General features: G+C 32.8%; 1 protein-coding gene across 1 annotated transcript in view; it reads right to left on the bottom strand.

Annotated features, from left to right (window-relative positions):
* LOC136033169 (spectrin alpha chain-like) overlaps positions 1-22781 on the bottom strand; it is a gene marked incomplete at its 3' end in the record, with an annotated part of 117795 nt that overhangs the window by 53808 nt on the left and 41206 nt on the right. Inside the window, 5 exon segments of the mRNA XM_065713855.1 lie at positions 1483-1644; positions 4143-4346; positions 6318-6470; positions 9949-10266; positions 16717-16840. Of these exon segments, the coding sequence (XP_065569927.1) occupies positions 1483-1644; positions 4143-4346; positions 6318-6470; positions 9949-10266; positions 16717-16840 (961 nt within the window).

Genomic DNA, 22781 nt, shown 5'->3' with positions numbered 1-22781 from the left:
CAACAGCCCCAGTTGCTGTATGTCACAATTTACAATTGTATGTCATATCATACAATTTATCTTAGAATAGTTATGAATTGACACAGTCCCTAGCAAGGGTTTTTCGTCTTTAATTTTTTTTTTTTTTGGAAGGCTACCAAGAAAGATTGAAAGTTTTCTTCGGTAGCAGTGGTAGTGATTTTTTCTTCTTTTTTGCGTATTTAAAAATATGATTTTTCTATCAAGATTTCAAAACATTTTTTAATCCTTTTAGTAGTCATCAGTACCATCTTCGCATCATTTTGCTTAGCGTAAATGCAAACTTCAACCTTTGATATTTACATTTATGACATTTCTTATTTCCATGTCATATTTCCTTAAATAAATCCTGGTATTTTTTATTCGTTATTAAGGAATTTTGGTTTCTCAAAATTCATGAAAACATTTAAATGATTGCCATTTTTTAGTATCTGAATTTTCAAAATTGTCTTTTAAAACTAAAGGGCATTATAAACAGGGTTATATTAGTTGTGTAATTAAAGCATCCCAGTTCCATGGTGGGGTGATCAGATCATTAAAGACCACTTAGTCATAATAGAGATGATGATGAAATCTCGTACTAAGCATTGAAAACACTGGGAGAGGTCTACATTTAAATACGCAAATCGCTCAAATTTACGCTGTACAAAACTCCAGAACAACCCGGTTCTTCGTTAGTTTCTTTCATTTTGGCGCGAGATAAGACAAAGACAAGTGACAGAATAGATGGGAAATACACAATTTAGGCAATATATTTGCACATTAGGGGGGGGGGGGTATTTGGAGAGTCTGAATAACGGGAAACTATTCTCAGTTCATAATATGTAGAATACTAGAACCTAAAACATTTACATGTAGACCCGTAATAATCTAACCCCCCCCCGCCCCTAATGTACCAATATTTAGCCAAAATTTGTTTCTAAAATAACAAAGAAGCTAACGAAGAAACCGGTTTGTTCTCGAATTTTGCGCATCGTAAACTTGAGTGAGTGGCGTATAATACAAAAGTACATGGAGAGACAGCCGGATTTCCCGGTATTATTTAAAACGATCAGAAACTAAACTAAAAAAGAAACAGGTTTCTTTCAACTGAAACTAATGAGTAACGTAACATTAAAACTGAAAACGAACAGGAATTATTACGTATATGAAAAGGTTTGCATCCTCCTCAAGGACTCGCTCTTTACGCTAAAGATTTTTTTTAGATTCTAAAACAAAGCTTATTATTCTATTTAAACGGCCATTGTGTAACAGGAATCGTTCTAAAAGAATCAGGACAAAAAGTTAAAACTTTAGATATTTAGTAGGGGTATTTCACGGGGGGGGGGGGGGTTAAACACCTAGAACCGAAAATTCACTGCTGTGGGTGAGCTTAAACAATTATGTCCAACAACCAGGATGATCTATAAAATTATCTTTAACTAGAAAACTAGTGAACATGTTCTCATTCTCATGAAATCTTACCTGAAGAGCCTTTTCTTTTAATTGGTTCCATAGATCAGCAAGCTGCCCAACACGCAGCTGTATTTCTTCAGCAGCAAAATGCCTCTCATCCACCATTTCTTGTCCTGATTGACAAACAGCAACAATTCTCGATTCGTGATTATTTATTTCGGCCATCACCGCCTACAAAATACCTCATTTATCAAATACAGTAAAGACTAAGAAAATTAAAACATAGGCAGTACACTCATTTTAATAGGCTGGAGGGCACACGGAAACCGCTCCAAATTAGTTAGAATCAAAATTGACAAGAAATCAATCCATAAAATAAAGCTCAAAGTCTTATCCTCATAATGTCACATAATCGACAATAAAAAGAATAAGATTAAAAGAAAAAACAACAAGAAAATATAAGTGAAAATTGCAATTAAAAAAGCACAGCTAAAGCTGGGTAATAAAGGAGAGGTCAAACTGTCTACTCCCAAAGTTTCCAACCTGAAATCTAAACAATCATTACAGTATGGGATCAAGTTCGCTTCGTTTTCGTAGGGATCCAAATAAAATATCCCATCAGTACGGCAACAAGTGGCACCATCTCAGTATGGACTGTAAAGTGAACTGTTTGTTCAAAATGATCCTTTTTTAAATCGACCCAAAGTAAATCGAACATGACTTGCCATATGTGTGGGGGGAGTTTTTATTTGTTTATATGGAAACATGACTTAAAAACTCCATTTACCCCATAGCAAAAAAAAAATATTGTCATTAATTGGCGTATTCATGCATACACACGGGTTAAAAATGTCTTCAATTACCCCCCCCCCCCCCAACCTACAAAAAAAAAACCAATTTCCTGATCGATTGTAATTAGTTGTTCCTTCACATTGAGAAAATGAGTTTTCATCTGTTTCAGAGGAATTAGCATACAATTTCCCACAATGTGTGTAACTTAGTGGTGCAAATATATAACTTACTAAACGATATATTCCCTTAACAATCACAGTTTTCTTTTGTATGCAAGAACAGTAATCCTAAGATAGGTCCATCTTTTCCATTCTCCTTTTCATCATTTTCAGGGTAGAGGTTTCTCGTTTATGACATGAAATTGTTCGTCCTTTCGCTCCACAAAATGAGGCCATATATATTGAAATCACTTGTGGCATGAAATTACACGCCCTTTCACAACACAAAATGAGGCCATAGATATTGAATTCGTTTGTGACATGACATTGTACGCCCTTTCTCAGCACAAAATGAGACCATGCATATTGAAATTATTTGATTTATTGGAAAGGCGATGACACTGGATGGAAAGACTGAACCGAATCCTGGTATAGGAGGGACACAGTCGTTTTACAATCAGCAAATTGGCCATTTCTCCACCCACTCAAGCCAAGGGTGAGACTAAAAAAATCCGATATTATATAATGTCTAGCCGTTATCACACTCCCAAAGCCAGATTACCACAGAAATGATTGGGAGCAACCATCTTTAAATATTTCTAGCTCGAAGTCTACATATTTATTATCCCATATTTATTTAGATGTAAAAAATGGCCATTTCATTAAGCTGCAAAATTATTTTTTACCGATTTTTCCAAATTGAAACCTTTTGTCAGAATATACAACGGAAGATATTTTTAACGCAAAGTCGAATTTGGCTCAAGCAATTCAAAAAAAAAAGAAAAAGATAATGAATTATTACTTAAATAGCAAGTTAGTTATTGCTTCAAAGGATGAAGATTGTCAACTATTAGCCAGAAAAAGAGAGGGAAAGGAAAATTTACAAGCGTAGTTAATATAAAGAGAGGGAAAGGAAAATTTACAAGCGTAGTTACTATAAAGATAGGGAAAAGAAAATTTATACTGGAGGGATTATAAGGGAAAATATAAAGAGAGGGAAATGAATATTTATAAGCGTAGTTTATATATCTACTCAATTAGAAAAAGTGAAGGGTCCTACAAAGCAGGTTTTCAAAATTGATTTTTCTGCTCTTTTATTTATCATATTCAACCACGACTTATTTTATGTTTCACTAAATTTCATTTCCCCTTTGTCGACATAATCTTAAACCTAAATCATAAGAACGACAACTTAATTTTTTTTAAGGGGGGAGGGGCAGAATAAAAATTGAATTATTGTTATAATTTAATATTTCTGACAGATAGTCTACATTAAACGTCAACAATAAAAATAACTGATTTTCACATAACTATACATTGAATTAAGTTAACTTGATGTTATGTAACAAGGACAAACACCTACTAATTTAACTCGATCGGACTATTTGTCTTGGCTTTTTCTATAATTAGCTATGGCTTGATGACCACAACTACTTGATTTTAAGTTTTGATTTTTAAAATTTTGAATTGAAATCAAGTAGTTTAGGCATCAAGCCATGGCTAAATGTAGAAAAAGCCTAGACAGATAGTCCGATTGAGTGAGAGGCAAATCTGGCATAAGTCCTAATTAGGATTGTATAAAAATGATAGAACTAAGGGATGAAAGAATTGTATTGATTTTGGGTTGATGCGTGACGGACAATGTTCACTGGACTTGTATGCAAAATCTGGGACTGAATTTGCTTGGACTCACAGGCGACAAGTGAAACCTAGGCCTAATGGGCATATCAAGCAATCGTCTTAACAGATATTAACGAAGCATTTATAAATTTCTTTTACCTGATGTTTCTTAATAAGGTTCTGCACACCAATCAAATCACGGCCTCTATTGGTCGATGCTGCAATTGGTTCTTTCTCACGTACCCAAGACAACTCGTCCTCAACATCTCTCATAAGATGATGCAATTTCAGCGACTCTTGAAGTCGATGATGACGTACGGAAATTGGTTTCTGAAGAGCTTCATACCGGCTAACTACAGCAGACTTTAAAAATATAAATAAACAAGGTAAGTAAGTAGTAACACAAAATAAATAGCGTAAAAAAATAAATAAAAACCATCAATTTTGACGGCAGATAGTTTCTGAACGTAGAAAGGATCAAAACATCTCTAGGTAACTCCTAAAACTTCAAAAAAAACAACCTCAAACTTTTGGGTGGACCATAAAATAGTACTACTACAATTTTTTCCAGTATGCAACAGAGAATTCAAGAAATCTTATCTTCCGACTTGCACGTGTTAAGTAAAAACCCCCTTCCCCTCCACACACTTCTTCAAAATTCTTCATTTTATCATGATTAACAAGCGTCCATTAAGAAACCCCCTGAAGTAAAAGAATAGAGTTCACCAAAAACCTAAAAAGCTGTCTGTAATCTTTTACGAAACCTTTATAATAAGACTCTAGTATTTTAAGTGCTATTAGGATAAAGGACTATCCACAAGGAGGTCGTTAAGTACACACTTTACATATGAGTTTCGGCGAAATACAGTCTAAAGCCCACTCAAAGCATGTTGGGTTTCCGTTTAGTGTGAAATTTTTAAGTAGCGAAAGTAGTCTACAACATACTTGAAAATCAAAGCTCGGTTTTTCCTTAGAAATCCGCAATAGAAGGGAATTTCTTTAAAAGGGGTTTTCTATTAGAAATAAAACGCATCTTGCTGTAAACAACCTGATCTGTTTTAGAGATGGATGGCTCTAAAACTAATAGTAATAGAAATTCAGACATGAAAATTTTACGGACACAGTGGCATAACTCCGGTTACGTTCTAAAACAATATGGATTTTCTGTAGAATATATACGTTTACAGATCTATACTAGCTTCCTAAAAAATAGTTTATTCGGAAGTGCGTGTTCCGTCTAAGATTTATTAAATCACAGAAATACAAATTTAACTAAATGTAGAAAATGAAAAAGTAATATTTATATTGTAAAAAGAAGAAAATACGTAAGCAATCCAATAATTTCAGTTAATTATAATTTTAACTGTAACAACAACAGAATCCCTGTTGATGAAACAAAATATCTAGTTTTATCATCAAAAACTATGGTGACAATAAAACCTAAAAGGGAAAGAAATGACTTTAAATATGAGTAGGACTGCCCCAATTTTTGGCACCCTCTTAAAAAAACCTCCCAAGAAGTTCAAATTTCCTTTAAATCCTTTCTTACAGCCACTTTATATCCCATTCGGGGACAACCTGATTTTCATTGTACTCTACATGAATGATTGAAAAGGACGATTTTTGGCAATATATCATCCTTCATCCGCAAAACGTGTCCTAGCCAACCTAACCTTTTGCTCACTAAAAGCTCTTGTATCGGTTAGTCCACACATCGCTCAGCCAATAATAACTGCTATAGGCAGTGTATTTTGGCGAAATACGATGCCACCAATAATTGCTGCTAAATCAAAACGGGCAGGTCAGTCCTTCTGGACACATTAAGCATCCATTCTCTCCCCTCTCTTATGAGGGACAAATGTCACCTACCTAAGCCAATTCGAAGCTAATGACTGTTCTCTGGTTGAGAAACAATAGACAAAAACAATTCTCCTGAATAAATGAAGTTCTTATATTATTCGAAAAGACAAGACTCTTCTATAAGGAAAATCAAATAAAAATGCACTATCTCAAAATATCACATCCGAGCGGGTGTGGTATTATAATATACCCCAAGGGTCCTACATTGTTTTGATTTTCCATGTGTAGAGCCAACAAGCCATTGAGCCCTGAGGCTCAACTCAGAGTCCCCTTGTAATCGTAATAATAGTAACAGTAATAGTATAGTAATAGTAATAATAGTAGTAACATCTGGTGAGGCTTGAGTCAATATTACTTCACTTTCAATGATACCAAACATAAATGTTTATTATATAGAGGACTTCAGAAAAAAAATTCTAAAGAAAAAAAAAAAAAAAAAAACAGGAATATATAAATTCAAGGGCTGCTACAAACCTGCTTTGTAAGAATGGCATTTGCATCAAAGTGACCACTGCGAATGAAATCATCAGCTTGTGTTCTGATGGCGTCAACTCGGTCTTGATGCGACGAAATGTCTGCCTCCAAAAGAGCATGCTTCTTCTGAAGATTTTGGACGCTTGTCAAGTCCTAAAAATTGTATTCTTTTGAGATAAAACAAAATCGTAATTAGATTTAGAACTTAAAAATAATACATTATGATCCTGGATTATCATATGGTAATTTCAAATGACAACTTTATACCATCTGTACAGACCAATTCTCTTCGAAGTAATAATACTGCTAAGATATAGTTTTCATCATGGTCACGGCAGCAACTGCAACCTAGTTAAGAACGAACTCACGCTTCAAGTAAGCGACAACTTAACAAAAAAAAACTTTAAAACACTCAGGTGAGGAGGAATTGCCATTTGGAGCTGACTCAGCAATGGTAACTATTATCCTGCCTAATCTTAATAGTGAAAGCTTACCATGAGAAAAAATTTATGGGAATGTCAAAAATATAGCCTAAAAACCATTGAAACTTTGTTGGATCAAAATGAAGCTGTACCATTGGAATCAGCATGGCTGAAAATCCCATATGGGGTAATTACAATCCTCCACCTTGAATAACAAGGAAGATCACCTTTTCGATGGGAAGCATGGGTGTGCCATACATTTTCTTAGTTTTCAAAGGATTATCGTACCAAACTAATGGTGGTAGAGGGTTTTGAGGGCATTCATCAGAAAATAATTTATCGTATGTAATGCCTTTTTTAAGCAACACAAGATAAGGTTAAAAAAGATGCAGCTTTTGACAAAACTGCATCTTCGATATATGATATTTTTATTTCCTTTTTAGGTACTATGTGATATTTGAGTGACTCTGTTTCCCCATTTCCTGAAATGCTGTCATATTCCTGGAAATGTCGTCAGAAACCGGTTTTCAGAGAATTTTTCGAATTATAAATTAATAAAAAGAAAAGAAAAAAATAGATTGACTTTGCCATTCAAAAAACATCGTTAAACATATTTCACTAAAGCCAATTGTTTACCAACAACAAACAAAATTTACCAACAAGCTTGTACTTTTTAAATTCAAGTCTAATACGATACAATTTTTGACAAAAACTAAATTTTTTGGCTGCACAACCATTAATGGCTATGTGGTTTCTTCTTTACAAGGTTACTGCTAAGAAAAGCAGGATATATTTTTAGTATAATAATAATGATAACAGAAATATTAAATAAAATTAAAGTAGATATTACATGGAACAAGCCTCAAGAGTAAAAAAGATTAATAGCAAGTATAAAAGGCTCATATATTCCTTTTGTAGCTGAATTTCTCTTCAAAAGCAAAGCATATCCGGAACCAGCTCAATTAATTATTCTAGTGACTATAAGAATTTGAAATCAGTCAGCTGCTGGTTAAACCTTGTATGGAAATATCGGATATATATCATACGAAAAATATAATATATATTTGAAATATATGGTGAAACCTATATTCTATGAAGATATATATTTTATATGACAAAATAAATAATGAAAACCTATACTTACATATAAAATAAAGCGTGTGTGTCCGTAAACCAGAAAATCAACCAAAATAAAAAGTTGAATCGTGAAAACGTATTCAGAAAACTTCATGTATCACGAGAATGAAGGCTGATTATTATCATTTGAAACATAAAGACTAAAAAAAGCCATATATAATGGGAAAATAAACATAAACAATTTCATCATTTCAGATGTATTGCACTTGGAATGAATTCATCTGGAATGAATTCATTGGTAATAAATTTACCGAGTTTGTCTTTTTATCAGTATGTAGCACTACGCAGAATAGTTTTTGGATGTTTATATTCGATTGCCCTAGTGATTTCGAATTACTACTTTTTGTAACTTTGAATAATTTGTAATTCCTTTTGAGATGGAAAGAAAATTTAGTTAATAGCAAGTATTATTCTAATCCCTGATATAGGTTTGTGAACAGCGAAAGATTTTCGTGCATTCTTAGGCTGAAAATTATATATAACTGTTAAGCAACACTATCAGTTTAATTGCTATTCTAAAACGAAAAAAAGTTAGCTATTAGGAGCTAGTGTAACTATTACTACTAGTACTAAAAAATAACAACAGCACCAAACACTACTGCACGCTGCTCCAGCACCGCCCTATCTATTCAGAGCTCCAGCCTTTGTCCCATTCCATTAAATTCCAATTTCTTTTAAGCCCTTCTTGTGGCTTACTCCCCTACCGTTAGGAGATACCCTACTCTTCGTTTAGCCCTAGCCTAGTTATCAAAAATTTCTTTCATTAACCCTAGAAAATATGATTAAATCATTTTTGTCGTACAGTTTTTTTTTTACTGTCAGTAAAACAAGTTACCTAAAACTATCCCAAAACAATGCCTTTTTAAAAACTTCAACTATAAAAAAAATTTAAAAATGAAAACTTTAAAAGTTTATACCCAATGGCATGTCCAGGATTTTTGTCCGGGAAAGGGAATGGTTTACACATAAATGAAGAATTTTTTTGTTTATTTTTATTACGTTTTTACAAGCCAAACAAATTTTAGGGGGAAGGGGGTTAAACTTAGACCTCCTCTCCCTGGGCACAGCCTTTCCTACACCAGCACTAATTTGTTTGCAAGAATTTTCCATCACTGTTATTTGGTCTTTACATCGGAAGGCTACTGAACCGCTATCCTGATATAGAAAAACCTTCAATCTGACTGATAAATCCTAAAATCACAAAGACGATTAAATGTGGTTCAAATTACCAGACTACACAGAAGGTACGTTTAGTGCCACAGCCATATCCAAGAGTGTATTCCCGATGAAAATTGTAACCTAATTCGTGTTTACTTAAAATTTAATAGAAACCAACTGTGAACATGGAACGATTTATTGACTAATACACAAAGGACATATTGCCTGCGCAAAGACATTTTCTCCCACGCGAGCACTCGTATTCCTCATACTCTGGTCGCCTACCTACATTTTTCCTATTTTGATGATGATTGTACAGAAGCTAAATCACTAAAAACAATCGTTAATCATATTCAGAAAATATTAATCTAAAATTAAATGCGATGTTAGTTTTTGATCTTACCTGCTGTTGATTTACAACGACTGGGAACGAAAAGTCTACTTTTAGTCAACTCCATGATCATTGTAACACAGACACACAGAACCAGAAACACAGACAAAGTAATTCTTATTATTAAGATTTTTTTGCCAGCGGAAGCTTTGGTAAGACGTTTTTCCGCTACCTTAGGGCTGTAATATACCAACGAATGACGAAAATTTTATTATCACTCCATAGCTAAGACCCAATTCTACCCATTGACAGGATTACATTTTTGAATTTGGGCGTACAGGGTTTTTATACTAAAAATACGTCAAATGTTGGTAGGAAATCGCGAAAAAAGAAAATTTTCCATAATTCTGGCTCGGCGACTGGATAGATCTAAGACTTTTATTGCAACTAAATAAATACTTTGTCCTTTTAGTACAAGCTACAGAATAAGGCTTGTCGCAAAATATATGAATTTAGAAAGAAAAAACCTTAAGAGACAACCTTCAAAAAATGAAGGTAATAATTTTTTTTAAAAAAAGCTTACCTTTCCATAGTCATCACTTTGGAGCTGCACTTCAATTTCGGAAAGCCATATCTCTAAGTCTTCAACGTTTCTATTAAATTGCTGCTGCTGTGCGGCTTGATTTAAATTGTATCCTTTTTTCTCGGTTGCAGTCAGAAGGGCCTCCCACATTGATAAAATCTCTGAGAGCCGTTCATGGATCCTTTGTGAGGCATAATGGTTTCTTTCGATTAAGTCGTTACCAGTGGTTGTTAGTTCTTCTATACGAGCCTTATTGGCACTCAGTTCTTGTTCAAAATTCTGGTGTTTTTGAATTTTTCCGTTCAAATTTGTAGGATCCTACATAGAATAATGAGATAAATAAGACGAATACCATAAACGGTACAAAAATTAAAATGATCAATGAAAGTATAAAAAGAAAAAAAACGCCTTCAGGGAGAAAAACACGACTATTTAAAATGAAATAAATGGAATGTTATTTCGACACTGCAACACAAACCATATGAAAAAGTCAGAAAGTACAACAAAAAACAAATAAGAAAAACAAAGCTTAGTAAATGGGTTATTAGTAGGGATTAGAAGAGTTCTATAGATTTCTTGACAACTAAAATATCGGTTTCATTTTCCCTATGTTCCTCCCCCCCCCAAAGAAAAAAGACCTGTACATACTTTATTTACTTTATTTGTACATACTTTACTTTATTTACAGTAAAAAACTTTAATAAAAAACACATCAGAAATTGTTTTGCATGCATTTTGGTAACATTTTTACAAGGCAAATGCTCTGGGGGTTCAAACCCCGTAGCCTCCCTCTCATGTATACGACCTTGGCACAATAGTAAATTGTCAAAAAATCTATTTAATTTTTTCTATACCCCAGTGTGATAGTTGTCTCTACACTAAGTTCAAAATGTGTACTTGTATTGCTGACGGGTATTCAGCGGTAGGCGGCTGTTAGCCATGTTGCATTTTAGTGTATGCTTCTCCATTTTTTTTCTCTGTTTTCTTTTAATCTTTCTTTTCGTATTTCCAACCATAAATCTTATGACATCGTATTTACTTTTATTGTTTATAATTATTGCTGAATTGTTGAATAAATTGTATCTAATCAGTTAGTATCTTACTTAGAAATATAAAATACACACAACAAAATCAGGAGCACACCATAATGCACAATATTTAATACACAACACATATTTCAAGTAGGACTACTATTAAGTCATATAAAGGGAGGTAGGGGAAGGTAAACTTTGAAATAGGCTTAGCCCTAATGATAAAAAATTATACATCAATAGACTTAGACCTGAGCTACGTATGGTGCTACTCGGAAGGTATATATTCGAAACAGATTGAACATAGAAAGATAATGAAATTTGTAACAATGTTTTAGAATAACTATGTTTTTTTATTGATTTGTTTATTTTTGTCATTAATTGGTTTTCATTCATTTTCTTTTCCGGTTATTCTTGCTTCAGGATCAGGACATAAAGTAGTTTTATTGAGTGAGTTTTACTCATGTTTCATTTCCCGGTATATGCTTTCACCTTCCAACTCCTAATACCATATTCTTGTTAGTAGTTCATCCTCGCAAGCAACGCTTCTGGCGTGCTGCTGATTAATTTCGCTTTTGAAAATAAATTATTACTACTTACGCATATTATAAGCGGGAGAAGGTTACTACGCTTCAATACACTCCTTAAGCTAATTCAGGGGTATGTCCCAGAATTTCCGATAAGAATATTTTTCAACCGCCCCAGCGCGATTGTGGATCACTCACTCCCAGCGGGAATAAAGGTTGGAGGTTTCAGCAAAATCGAGTCACGTTGCTCAGTCGTCTGTGGGCTGTATTAGAGGCAGGATCTCTTTTTTGTGCGAAGTGGGTTTTGAACCACGTAAAAAAAAGGGCCAAAGTAGTGATGACGCAGAATGTAGAATAACAGTAAGCGATGAAACTTTGTGTCTAACTGGACAAGAACGGCACAAATACGCTTAAGATGCTTCAGCAAGCATACAGGAGTGACAAGATATCATAGAACTAAGGTTTCGAGTGGCACAGGAAATTGCTCAGTCAACGACCAACACCGGCAATTCGGTGAAAATGTGCGAAAACAGGTCGATTATTGAGTGTCCTGATGTTAGGTGATATGAGTAATGTTTCAAAAACAATGACCCACCTAATTTTAACAGAGAATTTGTGAGAGTGGAAAGTGTGCACAAAAATAGTCTCCAAAGTGCGCATCACGATGTGTCAGGACCTGATTGAACATTACGATACCAGTTCTTATTCCAAGTGACGAAATATGGGTTTTCAAATCGGATCCTGAATTCAAACATAAGAGAAGTGAGTGGCATACTGACGGATCTCCTCGACGAAAAAAAGAAGCAAGAAAAAGTATATCACGGGTAAAGGGAACCGTGTTAGCACCAGCATTACTGAGAACCATTAAAGTGGTGAAGGGAGATGATTCAACGAACCCGAAAAGACATTTGTGACGACTGGATCGTACACAATGATAATGTCACATTCCCCTCGTTGTTCCCTTGTTGCAAGTGAAAATGGGCGTCACTACACATCTCCACCAGCCATAGATTCCAGATTCAGCCCCATCAGTCTTCTTTCTATTCCCCAGAATCAGCAGATCGCCCAAAGGTCATCACAGCAAGACACTGGAAACGGTATTAAAAAAAAAATGAAACAGCTCCAACAAGTCAAAGGGGCAGCATTTTGAAAAGTATTAACTCTTTCTGCGAGTACATTGAAAATAGACCCTTCTTTTTAACACAATTATCGGAATCTTTGGGGATTACATATACATTTAGGAATGGTTGTTTGAAATTACAAAAAGAACTTTCGAGGATAAAATCTTCAAATCTGTCGGACAAAAGTGCTCTCACTTTTCGATTTGTGTAGTTTAACGTGTGATTGTTTTGTTTAGTCTTCTGTTTTATAATAAACATAATCCAACAATTAAGATAGGTGCTGCCACTCCTCTCATCACATCTATTCCACGCTTAGTCAAAATATTCCCATAAACGATGGAACGATAGGGTTTTGCTCTTTATAATTTTTTGAGAGACCTTTCAAGAGAGAATTGGAAAACTTCGGAATAAAATGCAAAACTATTGTGGGGTAATACTGTGCAGAAAATAGTTACAGATTACAAAACTAGATTTTGTCCTATTTTAAAGCTAACAGCAAGAGTAAATCATTTCGTGGAGGTTGTAGAAAATCGAAAATATTTTTTTTATTTCTTAAGAAACATGGTATACAAATTCTAAGAATAACATTTCCTTCCAAAATACAGGTAAAAAATTAATCAAACACTTCAACCAATTATTCCTAAAATAACGAAGGAAAGCGAAAAAGTAAAGCCAGGCATTTTTAAATGTTATAAGTAATAAGTTACTGAATAAGTAACTTATTACTTATTTCAGTAATAAGAAATGTTATTATTACTTTTACTTACTGCAAATGGAAAAAAGGACTTTATTCGTGTATGTCTATTCAACATCTAAATATAAAATTACTAAATTATAAATTCTTAAATATAATCAAATTCTTAATAATTCTTAAATAATCAAATTCTTAATAATTCTTAAATAATTAAATTAAGAATTCTTAATTATAAAAAGCCAGTAAAGCCAGTAAAGCCAGTCAAATTTATTAGTCAAATTTGATTCTTTGAACTTAAATTAGTCCTTAGATTTAGTTAATAATTCAGAAATTATAATTCGATAATTCAGAAATTATCGGAAAAAATCCAACTTAAGATAAAAAAATATTCATATGTTCGCGATTTAAAAAGTCAATAAACACCCCACTACGAACTTAACATACGGCACGATGGATCAGTATGAATAGCAGATTTTCGAATACATTTGAAGCAATAAGATGGCAAAATCAATCATTTAATAAAGCATATAATGTTGGAAAGTTCTTAAGATAGCTAAGCTTACTTAAGGTCTATTTATTTTCTCATCCACTGGGTCTCAATCGAGCAAAGAGGACGCTTAACGGCACTGACAATGGGATGGAGGAGGTCGGGAAAGTTTTTGAATCAATTTCAGACCAAAGTTATGTGAGTAAATTCTACGGTAAGTTAAAATTTTAATGTATATGTAAGGTGCAGCATATACAAGGTGCAGATTAAGCAAAGGACTAAAGATATAGCACATGCAGAACTAACAATTGAATTAAAAAAGTAACAATGACAATGAAAATCAAATTTGATTCTTTGAACTGGTGAAGTGGAAAAAGTCATAACTATAACCTTTCTTAAAAAATCAGCAACTCAACTTTTAATGAAACAAACTTCCATATACAGGTATGCTTTTTTTCGGTGATAGAAGGCTCAAAATTATTAGAAAAAAGATGATTATGAAAAATGAGCAAAAACAAGCAAAAAACTTGCAGGATCTAACAGTTTGAGAAGGGGCAACTTTTTTGAAGGTGTACATGCCTTTATAACCCAACGCATTTCTGATGTTTAAATTTTTGCGAACGAAAAGGGTTGTTTAACTTAAATAATTTGTTTTGCTTATTTATTTTCGCGTCTCAACGTAGCACCACTCACGGACAGGTGATGCTTCCGATGATACTTCATAGTTTTAGAAACAACAGGAAGGAGAAATTTTAAGAAAACACGTTTCCTCACATGAGTTCAAGGGAAAATGTAATTATTTGGCGCCTCTGGTAATTTAAGGAGCAATAGTAGATACAGATATCCCCAAAGCACAACGAAATCATTCCATTAGGCTACTTTAGAAAAACAATTAGTCCCTAACATTATGAAGAGAAAAATGCATAAGAACGCTGAGGCAGGGTAGGGTTATGGGAGAAAACCCATAGTGGCGTATGCAGCATGCTAAAAAGTAGTGTTCGAATATATAATGTATAATACAATAACAACATAATAAATCCAGCGTAAATTCACAACAAAATGTGATGACAGTAAGACCATCAAGGGAATTATTTAGGATTAACTTTATCCAGAACGAACCCGGCCAAGGCTAACATCAAACAAAGAAAAAACAAATTAAAAGATTTGGATTACAAAAATCATATACCAGTAATTTGTGCGAGAGTCTGTTGATTTTTAAATTAAAATGAAGTTGTAGGCATTATGTGATGGCTAATTGGAGACAGAGCCAAGACAGATAGTCCTAGTGACAGGCAAAGCTGGTACAAGCCTTTTTTAGAATTGTATAAAATGATGACATTTCACTTGTTTGTAGATAAGTCTATCATCCATCCATCCATTCTATGTTAGCTTTGAAAGTAAAAAGGACCCCCAAAAACTTATACATAGATATAACTTCTACATTTTATTATTTTATTTTTTTAATGTAACTTCTTCCCTAATTTCTAAAAAATAATTTTGTTACCTTCTTTAGGTTTCCTACATTTCATTTCACTATTCTAACTTTTCCAACCTTTAACTACTCATATAAAATCCCAATTAAAATAAAAACTTATCTTTTAAAACAATTATTAGAAAACAAATTAAAAACAAAGATTATCTTTTACTTCTTATTGCTCGCGACAGCAAGGGACTATAACCAAAAAAAAAATTTCTATTTTCTTTTTCCGAAATTAAAAACTCAAGTAAGGTAAGGAAACCTTACCCAATAAGGCAGTAAACTATCCCCTACTATTTTAGACGAAACATTTTCTCAATTTTCTTACACTTTCCTCGATTTGCATCCTGTTTCCACGCAATTTACCACATCATAATCTTTCTTCCGCTTTTCTTTTTGCTTCTACGCGTAATAACAAAAATACGATTCTATGTACACCCTCCATAATCCTAGTTGAGACTAAATTGTAGCTTGATAGTTTAATAATTAATTCACAAATAAAGGAGAGAGGAAAACATTTATTAATAAAATATAGAAGGGGATATTTTCGTTGTTCTTTTTCGATTCCCCCACCCCAGTCACAAATGGTGCGCCGGTCAATGTTACGATTTCGTTAGGGAACAGGTAATAAATAGCACTAGAAAGCAAAGCAACTTTAAACAAACTAAATTTCTTTTTCCGTAGGTTGCTCGGTTTCTACTAAATACCAAATTCCCTTTGTATACTATGTTTTATGAAATGTTATTATTACTTTTACTTACTGCAAATGGAAAAAAGGACTTTATTCGTGTATGTCTATTCAACATCTAAATATAAAATTACTAAATTATAAATTCTTAAATATAATCAAATTCTTAATAATTCTTAAATAATCAAATTCTTAATAATTCTTAAATAATTAAATTAAGAATTCTTAATTATCTTCAAATTAAGAATTAAATAGTTTTTCGTGGAAGTCCTGACGGGTTGTTTATTTAAAATGACCTGATTCGAATTATCAGAAGCGAATATGAGAAGCGAGGGTTTGGATCCACTCCTAACAGGCCTATAGTAAGGTCTAAAGGACAGGTCTTTTTGAAGGTCTCAAGGAAGAAAAGCCAAAGCCAGAAAAATACACAAAAAAAAACAAGAGATTTTTTAATGTTGCAGTCTTGTGATGATTTTCTAGCTATTCACCAAAGTAGCTACCCTCTTGTAGCACAGTGGGTTGATGCTCTGCTTAGCAATACGGGGCCAGGGGTTCAATTGTGCCACAGCAAGGCTGGGGACAAGGTTGCTACTTGTCCCTGTAAAAAAGACCAAGCAACTGAAACGTCGATTCAAACTCCTAAATTCGACGCGGCAAATTAAGATTATTTAAGAATTCTTAAGTAATCAAATAAAAAATTCTTAAAACATAAAAATATAAAAACTTAATATAAAGATTCTTACCAAATAAGATTCATCATTGGCGATCTTGAGTTTTTCATTGATCCAGCTCTTTGTTTCGTCACAGTCTCTCTCAATTTGCTGAAAACGACAAGCATCTTCAAGAACTGAGCGGCGTTTATCAGACCTGTGGCACACAAAAGGAGTCTATTATATTTAATGCCTATTATATTTTATACTTATAAGTCTATTATATAGTCATATTATATATTATTCAATTAAAATTATAATGTTTTATACAATTGTATAATTAATATACGTTATATAGGCTGCCTTAATTCAGTCATATTATAACCCATATCACAAAATCATAGATAAAAGGTAATTGACGCTAAGGAGTGCAAAAAAAAACAAAACAAAAAAACTATGAAACCAATGAAGGATAAATGATGCAGGTCTGTTTAGTTAGAGTAGAAAGTGATGTCAGAGCCTTTTTCAGAAAAGCCGATCCACAGGCTAGATACAGTTTGCCTTATGAATACAATTATACAAATGAATAATTATAATATATTTTATGCAATAATATAATTATATTATATAATTTACACATAATTAGTATAAATTATACTTATATTTATAAGTCTATTATATTTAGATTTAACGTTTGATATCCATTCAATGATGATAACAATTAACAGATACTTTTGAAACAGAAACTCGAGAATATAAAAGCTGATACTAAGCCTCGGTTTTCTTTCTTCTTTTAGCCTGATTCCGATTAAATAGTTTCCTCATTCGAATTTTAAACAGCCGTGCTTAAAAAAAAAAAAAACAAATAATGATGAAAAGAATTATTCAATTAAAGAGCAAGGAGAAATTTATTAAAATCATTAAATATCTAAATTTAAGATACGAATGAACTAGCCCGTCATCGATATTTGAACTTACTAATAATGATAGGGTTCCTACTATCTGGTTAGTTTTGTACGTTTTGAAGTGTTTTCAACTTAGTGTCTTAGCAGTTGAAAGTTTAATAACGACATTTTGGTGCAACAGTCCCATTTTAAGACTAAGAGCAACATCAAAGTTGTGAAAAATTGAAACCTATTTTCACACTCCTTATGAAAATAAATGTGCAAGAATCTCAAAACTAATATTTCTTCCCAAAATAATGGCGAGAAAAAATCCCCCTCGAATTTGTTGCAATTAATTTAATTATTTATGCATGTTCCAGGACATAAAGCCTTATAAATCAGTCTTTCTTCCATCATAATTTGGTTTATTTTCATTGTCTGTCACATAGAGTCAAACTGGTTTCTAAGAAATTTGTAGTTGTAGTGACCGCACTGCCTGCGCTCAAGCAGCGCAGTAGCGCTGCCTGAGTAAAGTGATGCGGGCACAACGTATTATTTTTTTAGGGTGTGTGTGTGTGTTTTTTTTTTTTTTTTTTTTGGGAGGGGGGTGTTCTTTTAGACCAGGGCACTTCGTATCGAAGAGGCTGTCGTAGAAACTACGAAAAAGGCTCATTTGACTGGAAATTGGAAGGGATTGTGCCGTTTTTAATAGTCAAAAGTGATTGGAGGGTAACTAAAAACCCCTACTACGCCCACCGTTTCGAAACTTCGAAAAAGGCTCATTCAATTGGAAATTGAAAGGGCTATTTTTAATAGTCGAAAGTGATCGGAGGGCAGAAATTAATTTTAAAAACTTCTTCCACAAGACACATTTTTCAAAGAAAAGTAAATCGCTCTATTAGGCCAAGAATGAGCAAAAATAAAGTGAAATAATCTTCCAAGAGTAAAACTGCCACAAATCACTATCAAAATATAAATGAAACTGAAAACGAACAGTAATTACAACAAATAGTAATACTAATTAATTACTCAAAACAAGCAAAAATTAACACGAGTAGGGCTGATATCCCCTATGCCTTCTCAAGACCAGAACACAATTTGCGCTTTACCGAAAACAATACACGTTTGAAATGTTTTCACCTTTCTTACTTTTATAAATACAAAATTATCAGAACCTTAACACAGAAATGTCAGTATATGTCAATTGAAATGAAAATCCACGGTCATTTGTTTGTTTTAGGACCGAACCAAGTTTTTTCGTCACTTTAGATAGATGTTTGTAGGGTTTGTAAATCTAATAATAGCATTAAATTGTGAATACGGCTGCATTTACTTTAGTTTAATACGGTTCTTTGAGCGTATTTACACTGGCCTGATTCTAAGAGCTTGTTTTAACAAAACTGGATATTTTTGTGGAAAACTGAACGGTTCAATCTTATTTTTTAGCGTCTAACGTGTTACATACTGTTTTGTTATGATTGTTTTCAAGAAAATTTCTCTATGTATTTATTTTCTGGAAAAGGTCTCCTTGTTATTTGCAAATAAACGCTCTACGTTCGAAACCTTCTTCTAAAATTAGTCCACATTTTATTCTGGTGGGTCGCCAAAGTACAGAAGTGACTATTAGGAAAAATTTTACTTCAAGAGCAAAACTCATCAACACAAAATTCAATTTTTATTTTAGTTCAAACGAATATTTAATATTGGGCCTAAGCTTCGCAAACCAAGGATGTAAGTTGAAGCGAGTGGAACTAAAACAGAAGAAAAAACATTAAAATCGGCTAAAGACCGCAAATGAAAATGACAGATGGAATAAATCATCCATTGGCCATTACTTAAAACCATCATTTTATTAAATTCGCCAAAATAACTTATGAACATATATGGCTCATAAAACGTCAAAAACAAGTAACTCGTTAAACGATATAAACAATTAAAATGGTTATTAAAAAAGAAGAAACGAACGAAAATATACAGAACATAGGCAACGCCTATACAAGTAATACAAGTGAGAAACTCACTTTTTGCTATTTTTTCCGTAATGTAGGTGACAAGTTTCTTTCATACCTGTTGATAAAGAAGAGAACGGGGACTTTTAGAACATGGAACAGAGAACGTTGTGACCAGGGATGAAAGTTGAAACAAATGGAACGTTGCGACTTTTAGGCTCCATTTCTTCTGTACGAACAAACTTTTTCCATTAATATCCTTTGTGTTTCTTCCCTTTTCTAAAAACCCCTTCTAGTTCATCGTGCTAATATTATTTTGTAGTCTATTATTTTGTGTGAATTATATTTGGGTTATTTACATTATATTATATGTGCATTATATGTAATTATATGTGTATTATATTTTAATTTACATTGTAATATATCTGCAAATTATATCTAAATTATTTTGTGTAAACTATATTATAAATTAATTAAATTATTTCTCTTCCTTTAATGGGAGAGGCAGTAATTTTAATCTAAAATAAAAACCAATTATTTTTCAATAAAATAGAAATCCGTTATTATTACCAAGACAGGTAATAATAACAAAACAAGGCAGACAAAATAAGTAACCAAATGCTTTCATTATTAAAATATATAGAGTCTGCGCTTTGGCTGGACGATGCAACTGACAATAACAAAGATGCAAAATTGATTTGCTATGTTAGATTTGTCAATGAAGGCTGTTATGTTGAGGACATTTTATAATAGGTCAAAATCTATGACCTTTTACAATATGAGGACATTTTACAATAGGTCAAGATCTATTTGAAAATGTAAACAATTTTATGACGAATAATAATATCGATTGAGAAAAATATGTTGGAGTATGAACTGATGGAGCACCCTGGATGGCGGGCCAGCACAACCGTTTTAAAGCTCCAATCCTGGCAAAAGTAAACAATTTCGTTTGGACAGACTGTATAATTCATAGATAAACACTAGCTGCAGAACACCTCAGTATGGAGCTGCACAAAATAATGAACACCGTTGTCGGTGCAGTAAACTCAATTTAAATTCTCCCAAAAAGGCATGATTTTTTTAACAAATGTGCAATTACATGGGTTCAGAAAGTTCATGTTTATTATTCTACTATTCTAGTAGTTATCGTTGATTGTCATTTAGAAACTCCCTTTCTGGTTAAGGCATGAAACCAATGTCTATCTAAATTAAGAAATCGTGCCAGTGCCGAAAGTTTTATTAACAAGGACTTTCTTTCAAAGTTGACCTTTTTTAGTGAATTGTTTGAAAAGTTTAAAATACTCAACGAACAATGAAGAGAAAACTTCACAAATATCTAGAAGTATTAGAACAAAGGAGAAAGTTTCTAACAGCTGGAAAAGCTGCATAACTAAAGGTGATTAAGATATTCTACCCTAAAATTTTGTAATTTCTTGAATATAATTGTTTAAAGGTGAAGGACCTTCTTATTTTAGTGTTTACCCAATATTTATCCAACTGAAAGTGTATTTTGATTAATATCTGCCTGCCAAGAATATTAGTCTATTAAAACGGGTATCAAATCCGTCCAACGATGAAGTGCCCCTGAATCTAAATCGCTAAGAGATTGGGCAACTCATAGATATACTTCTACTTCTATATCGAAGTATACATATACTTCTCTGAAATCATCCTTCAAAGATTACTTGAGTTTTGGTGCAAGGTTTGAAAACAATATCCACAAATTTCCAGAAAGCGTTATAGATCTAACTTCAAAACAAAAAAGAAGTACGTGTGGCGATCTAAAAATTTGTTCCAATATTCGATTATTTAATTCAAGATAAGCAAGCACGTCCTTTTCAGGTTTTTTTTTAATATTGTGAATATAATATGTTTTTTTGCGATGCTTAGGAGTCTGTATAAAAAAAACGTGTTTTTATTTTTTTTTAAAGTCGTGTGTATAAATAGTAATAGAAAATACATTGATAAAACTTTTCTACAGCATAACTAATTAATTTTCACTTTCCTAAAAGTCTACTTTGCTTTATTAATGACACGTAACTTCGAGTATATATATATATAATTATACATATATATATATATATATAATTTGGATTATAATATATAATTTGGATATATATTTGGAGGAGAAGGGTCAACCAGAAATGAATGCACTTCTAGAATAATCCTTTCTAAGTGCTATAGTATAGAAACTATGCTGCGTTGCAGCATAGTTTCTAGTTTAGACAGCTTGTGATGAAACTAAACAATTACCTAGAAGATTATAAGCATGATAGGTGGACTAAGTTACCTATTTAAGTTTTGAAAAAATTATAATTAGTTTTAAGTTTTCAATCTCAGCTCTTTTTCATTAGCTCTAAACTAGCTGATGAAAAAAGCAATTTGGCTATTTCAGTCAGACTTTAAGCCAAATTAAAGGTTTTGTTCTAAATTTAAGAAATAGATATAGCCTACAAAACTGCATTAAAAAAAGGATTCATTTAAATTGTCAAAGGTGTTTTCTATAGGGTGTTGGCTTGTGAGATGTTTCAAACAGGCTAAATTGGCTACTTAGGTCTACTTTTGCAGTATTAGCAGAGTTTTTAACTAGTTTTCTTATTCATTTAAATTGTCAAAGGTGTTTTCTATAGGGTGTTGGCTTGTGAGATGTTTCAAACAGGCTAAATTGGCTACTTAGGTCTACTTTTGCAGTATTAGCAGAGTTTTTAACTAGTTTTCTTATTCATTTAAATTGTCAAAGGTGTTTTCTATAGGGTGTTGGCTTGTGAGATGTTTCAAACAGGCTAAATTGGATACTTAGGTCTACTTTTGCAGTATTAGCAGAGTTTTTAACTAGTTTTCTTATTCATTTAAATTGTCAAAGGTGTTTTTCTATAGGGTGTCGGCTTGTGAGATGCTTCAAACAGGCTAAATTGGCTACTTAGGTCTACTTTTGCAGTATTAGCAGAGTTTTTAACTAGTTTTCTTATTCATTTAAATTGTCAAAGGTGTTTTCTATAGGGTGTTGGCTTGTGAGATGTTTCAAACAGGCTAAATAGGATACTTAGGTCTACTTTTGCAGTATTAGCAGAGTTTTTAACTAGTTTTCTTATTCATTTAAATTGTCAAAGGTGTTTTCTATAGGGTGTTGGCTTGTGAGATGTTTCAAACAGGCTAAATTGGCTACTTAGGTCTACTTTTGCAGTATTAGCAGAGTTTTTAACTAGTTTTCTTATTCATTTAAATTGTCAAAGGTGTTTTCTATAGGGTGTTGGCTTGTGAGATGTTTCAAACAGGCTAAATTGGATACTTAGGTCTACTTTTGCAGTATTAGCAGAGTTTT

This window comes from Artemia franciscana, chromosome 1 (genome assembly GCF_032884065.1).
Source record: "Artemia franciscana chromosome 1, ASM3288406v1, whole genome shotgun sequence".
Taxonomy (NCBI): domain Eukaryota; kingdom Metazoa; phylum Arthropoda; class Branchiopoda; order Anostraca; family Artemiidae; genus Artemia; species Artemia franciscana.
The sequence above is the reverse complement of the archived record's forward strand: the minus strand, read 5'-3'. Positions and strand labels throughout refer to the sequence as shown.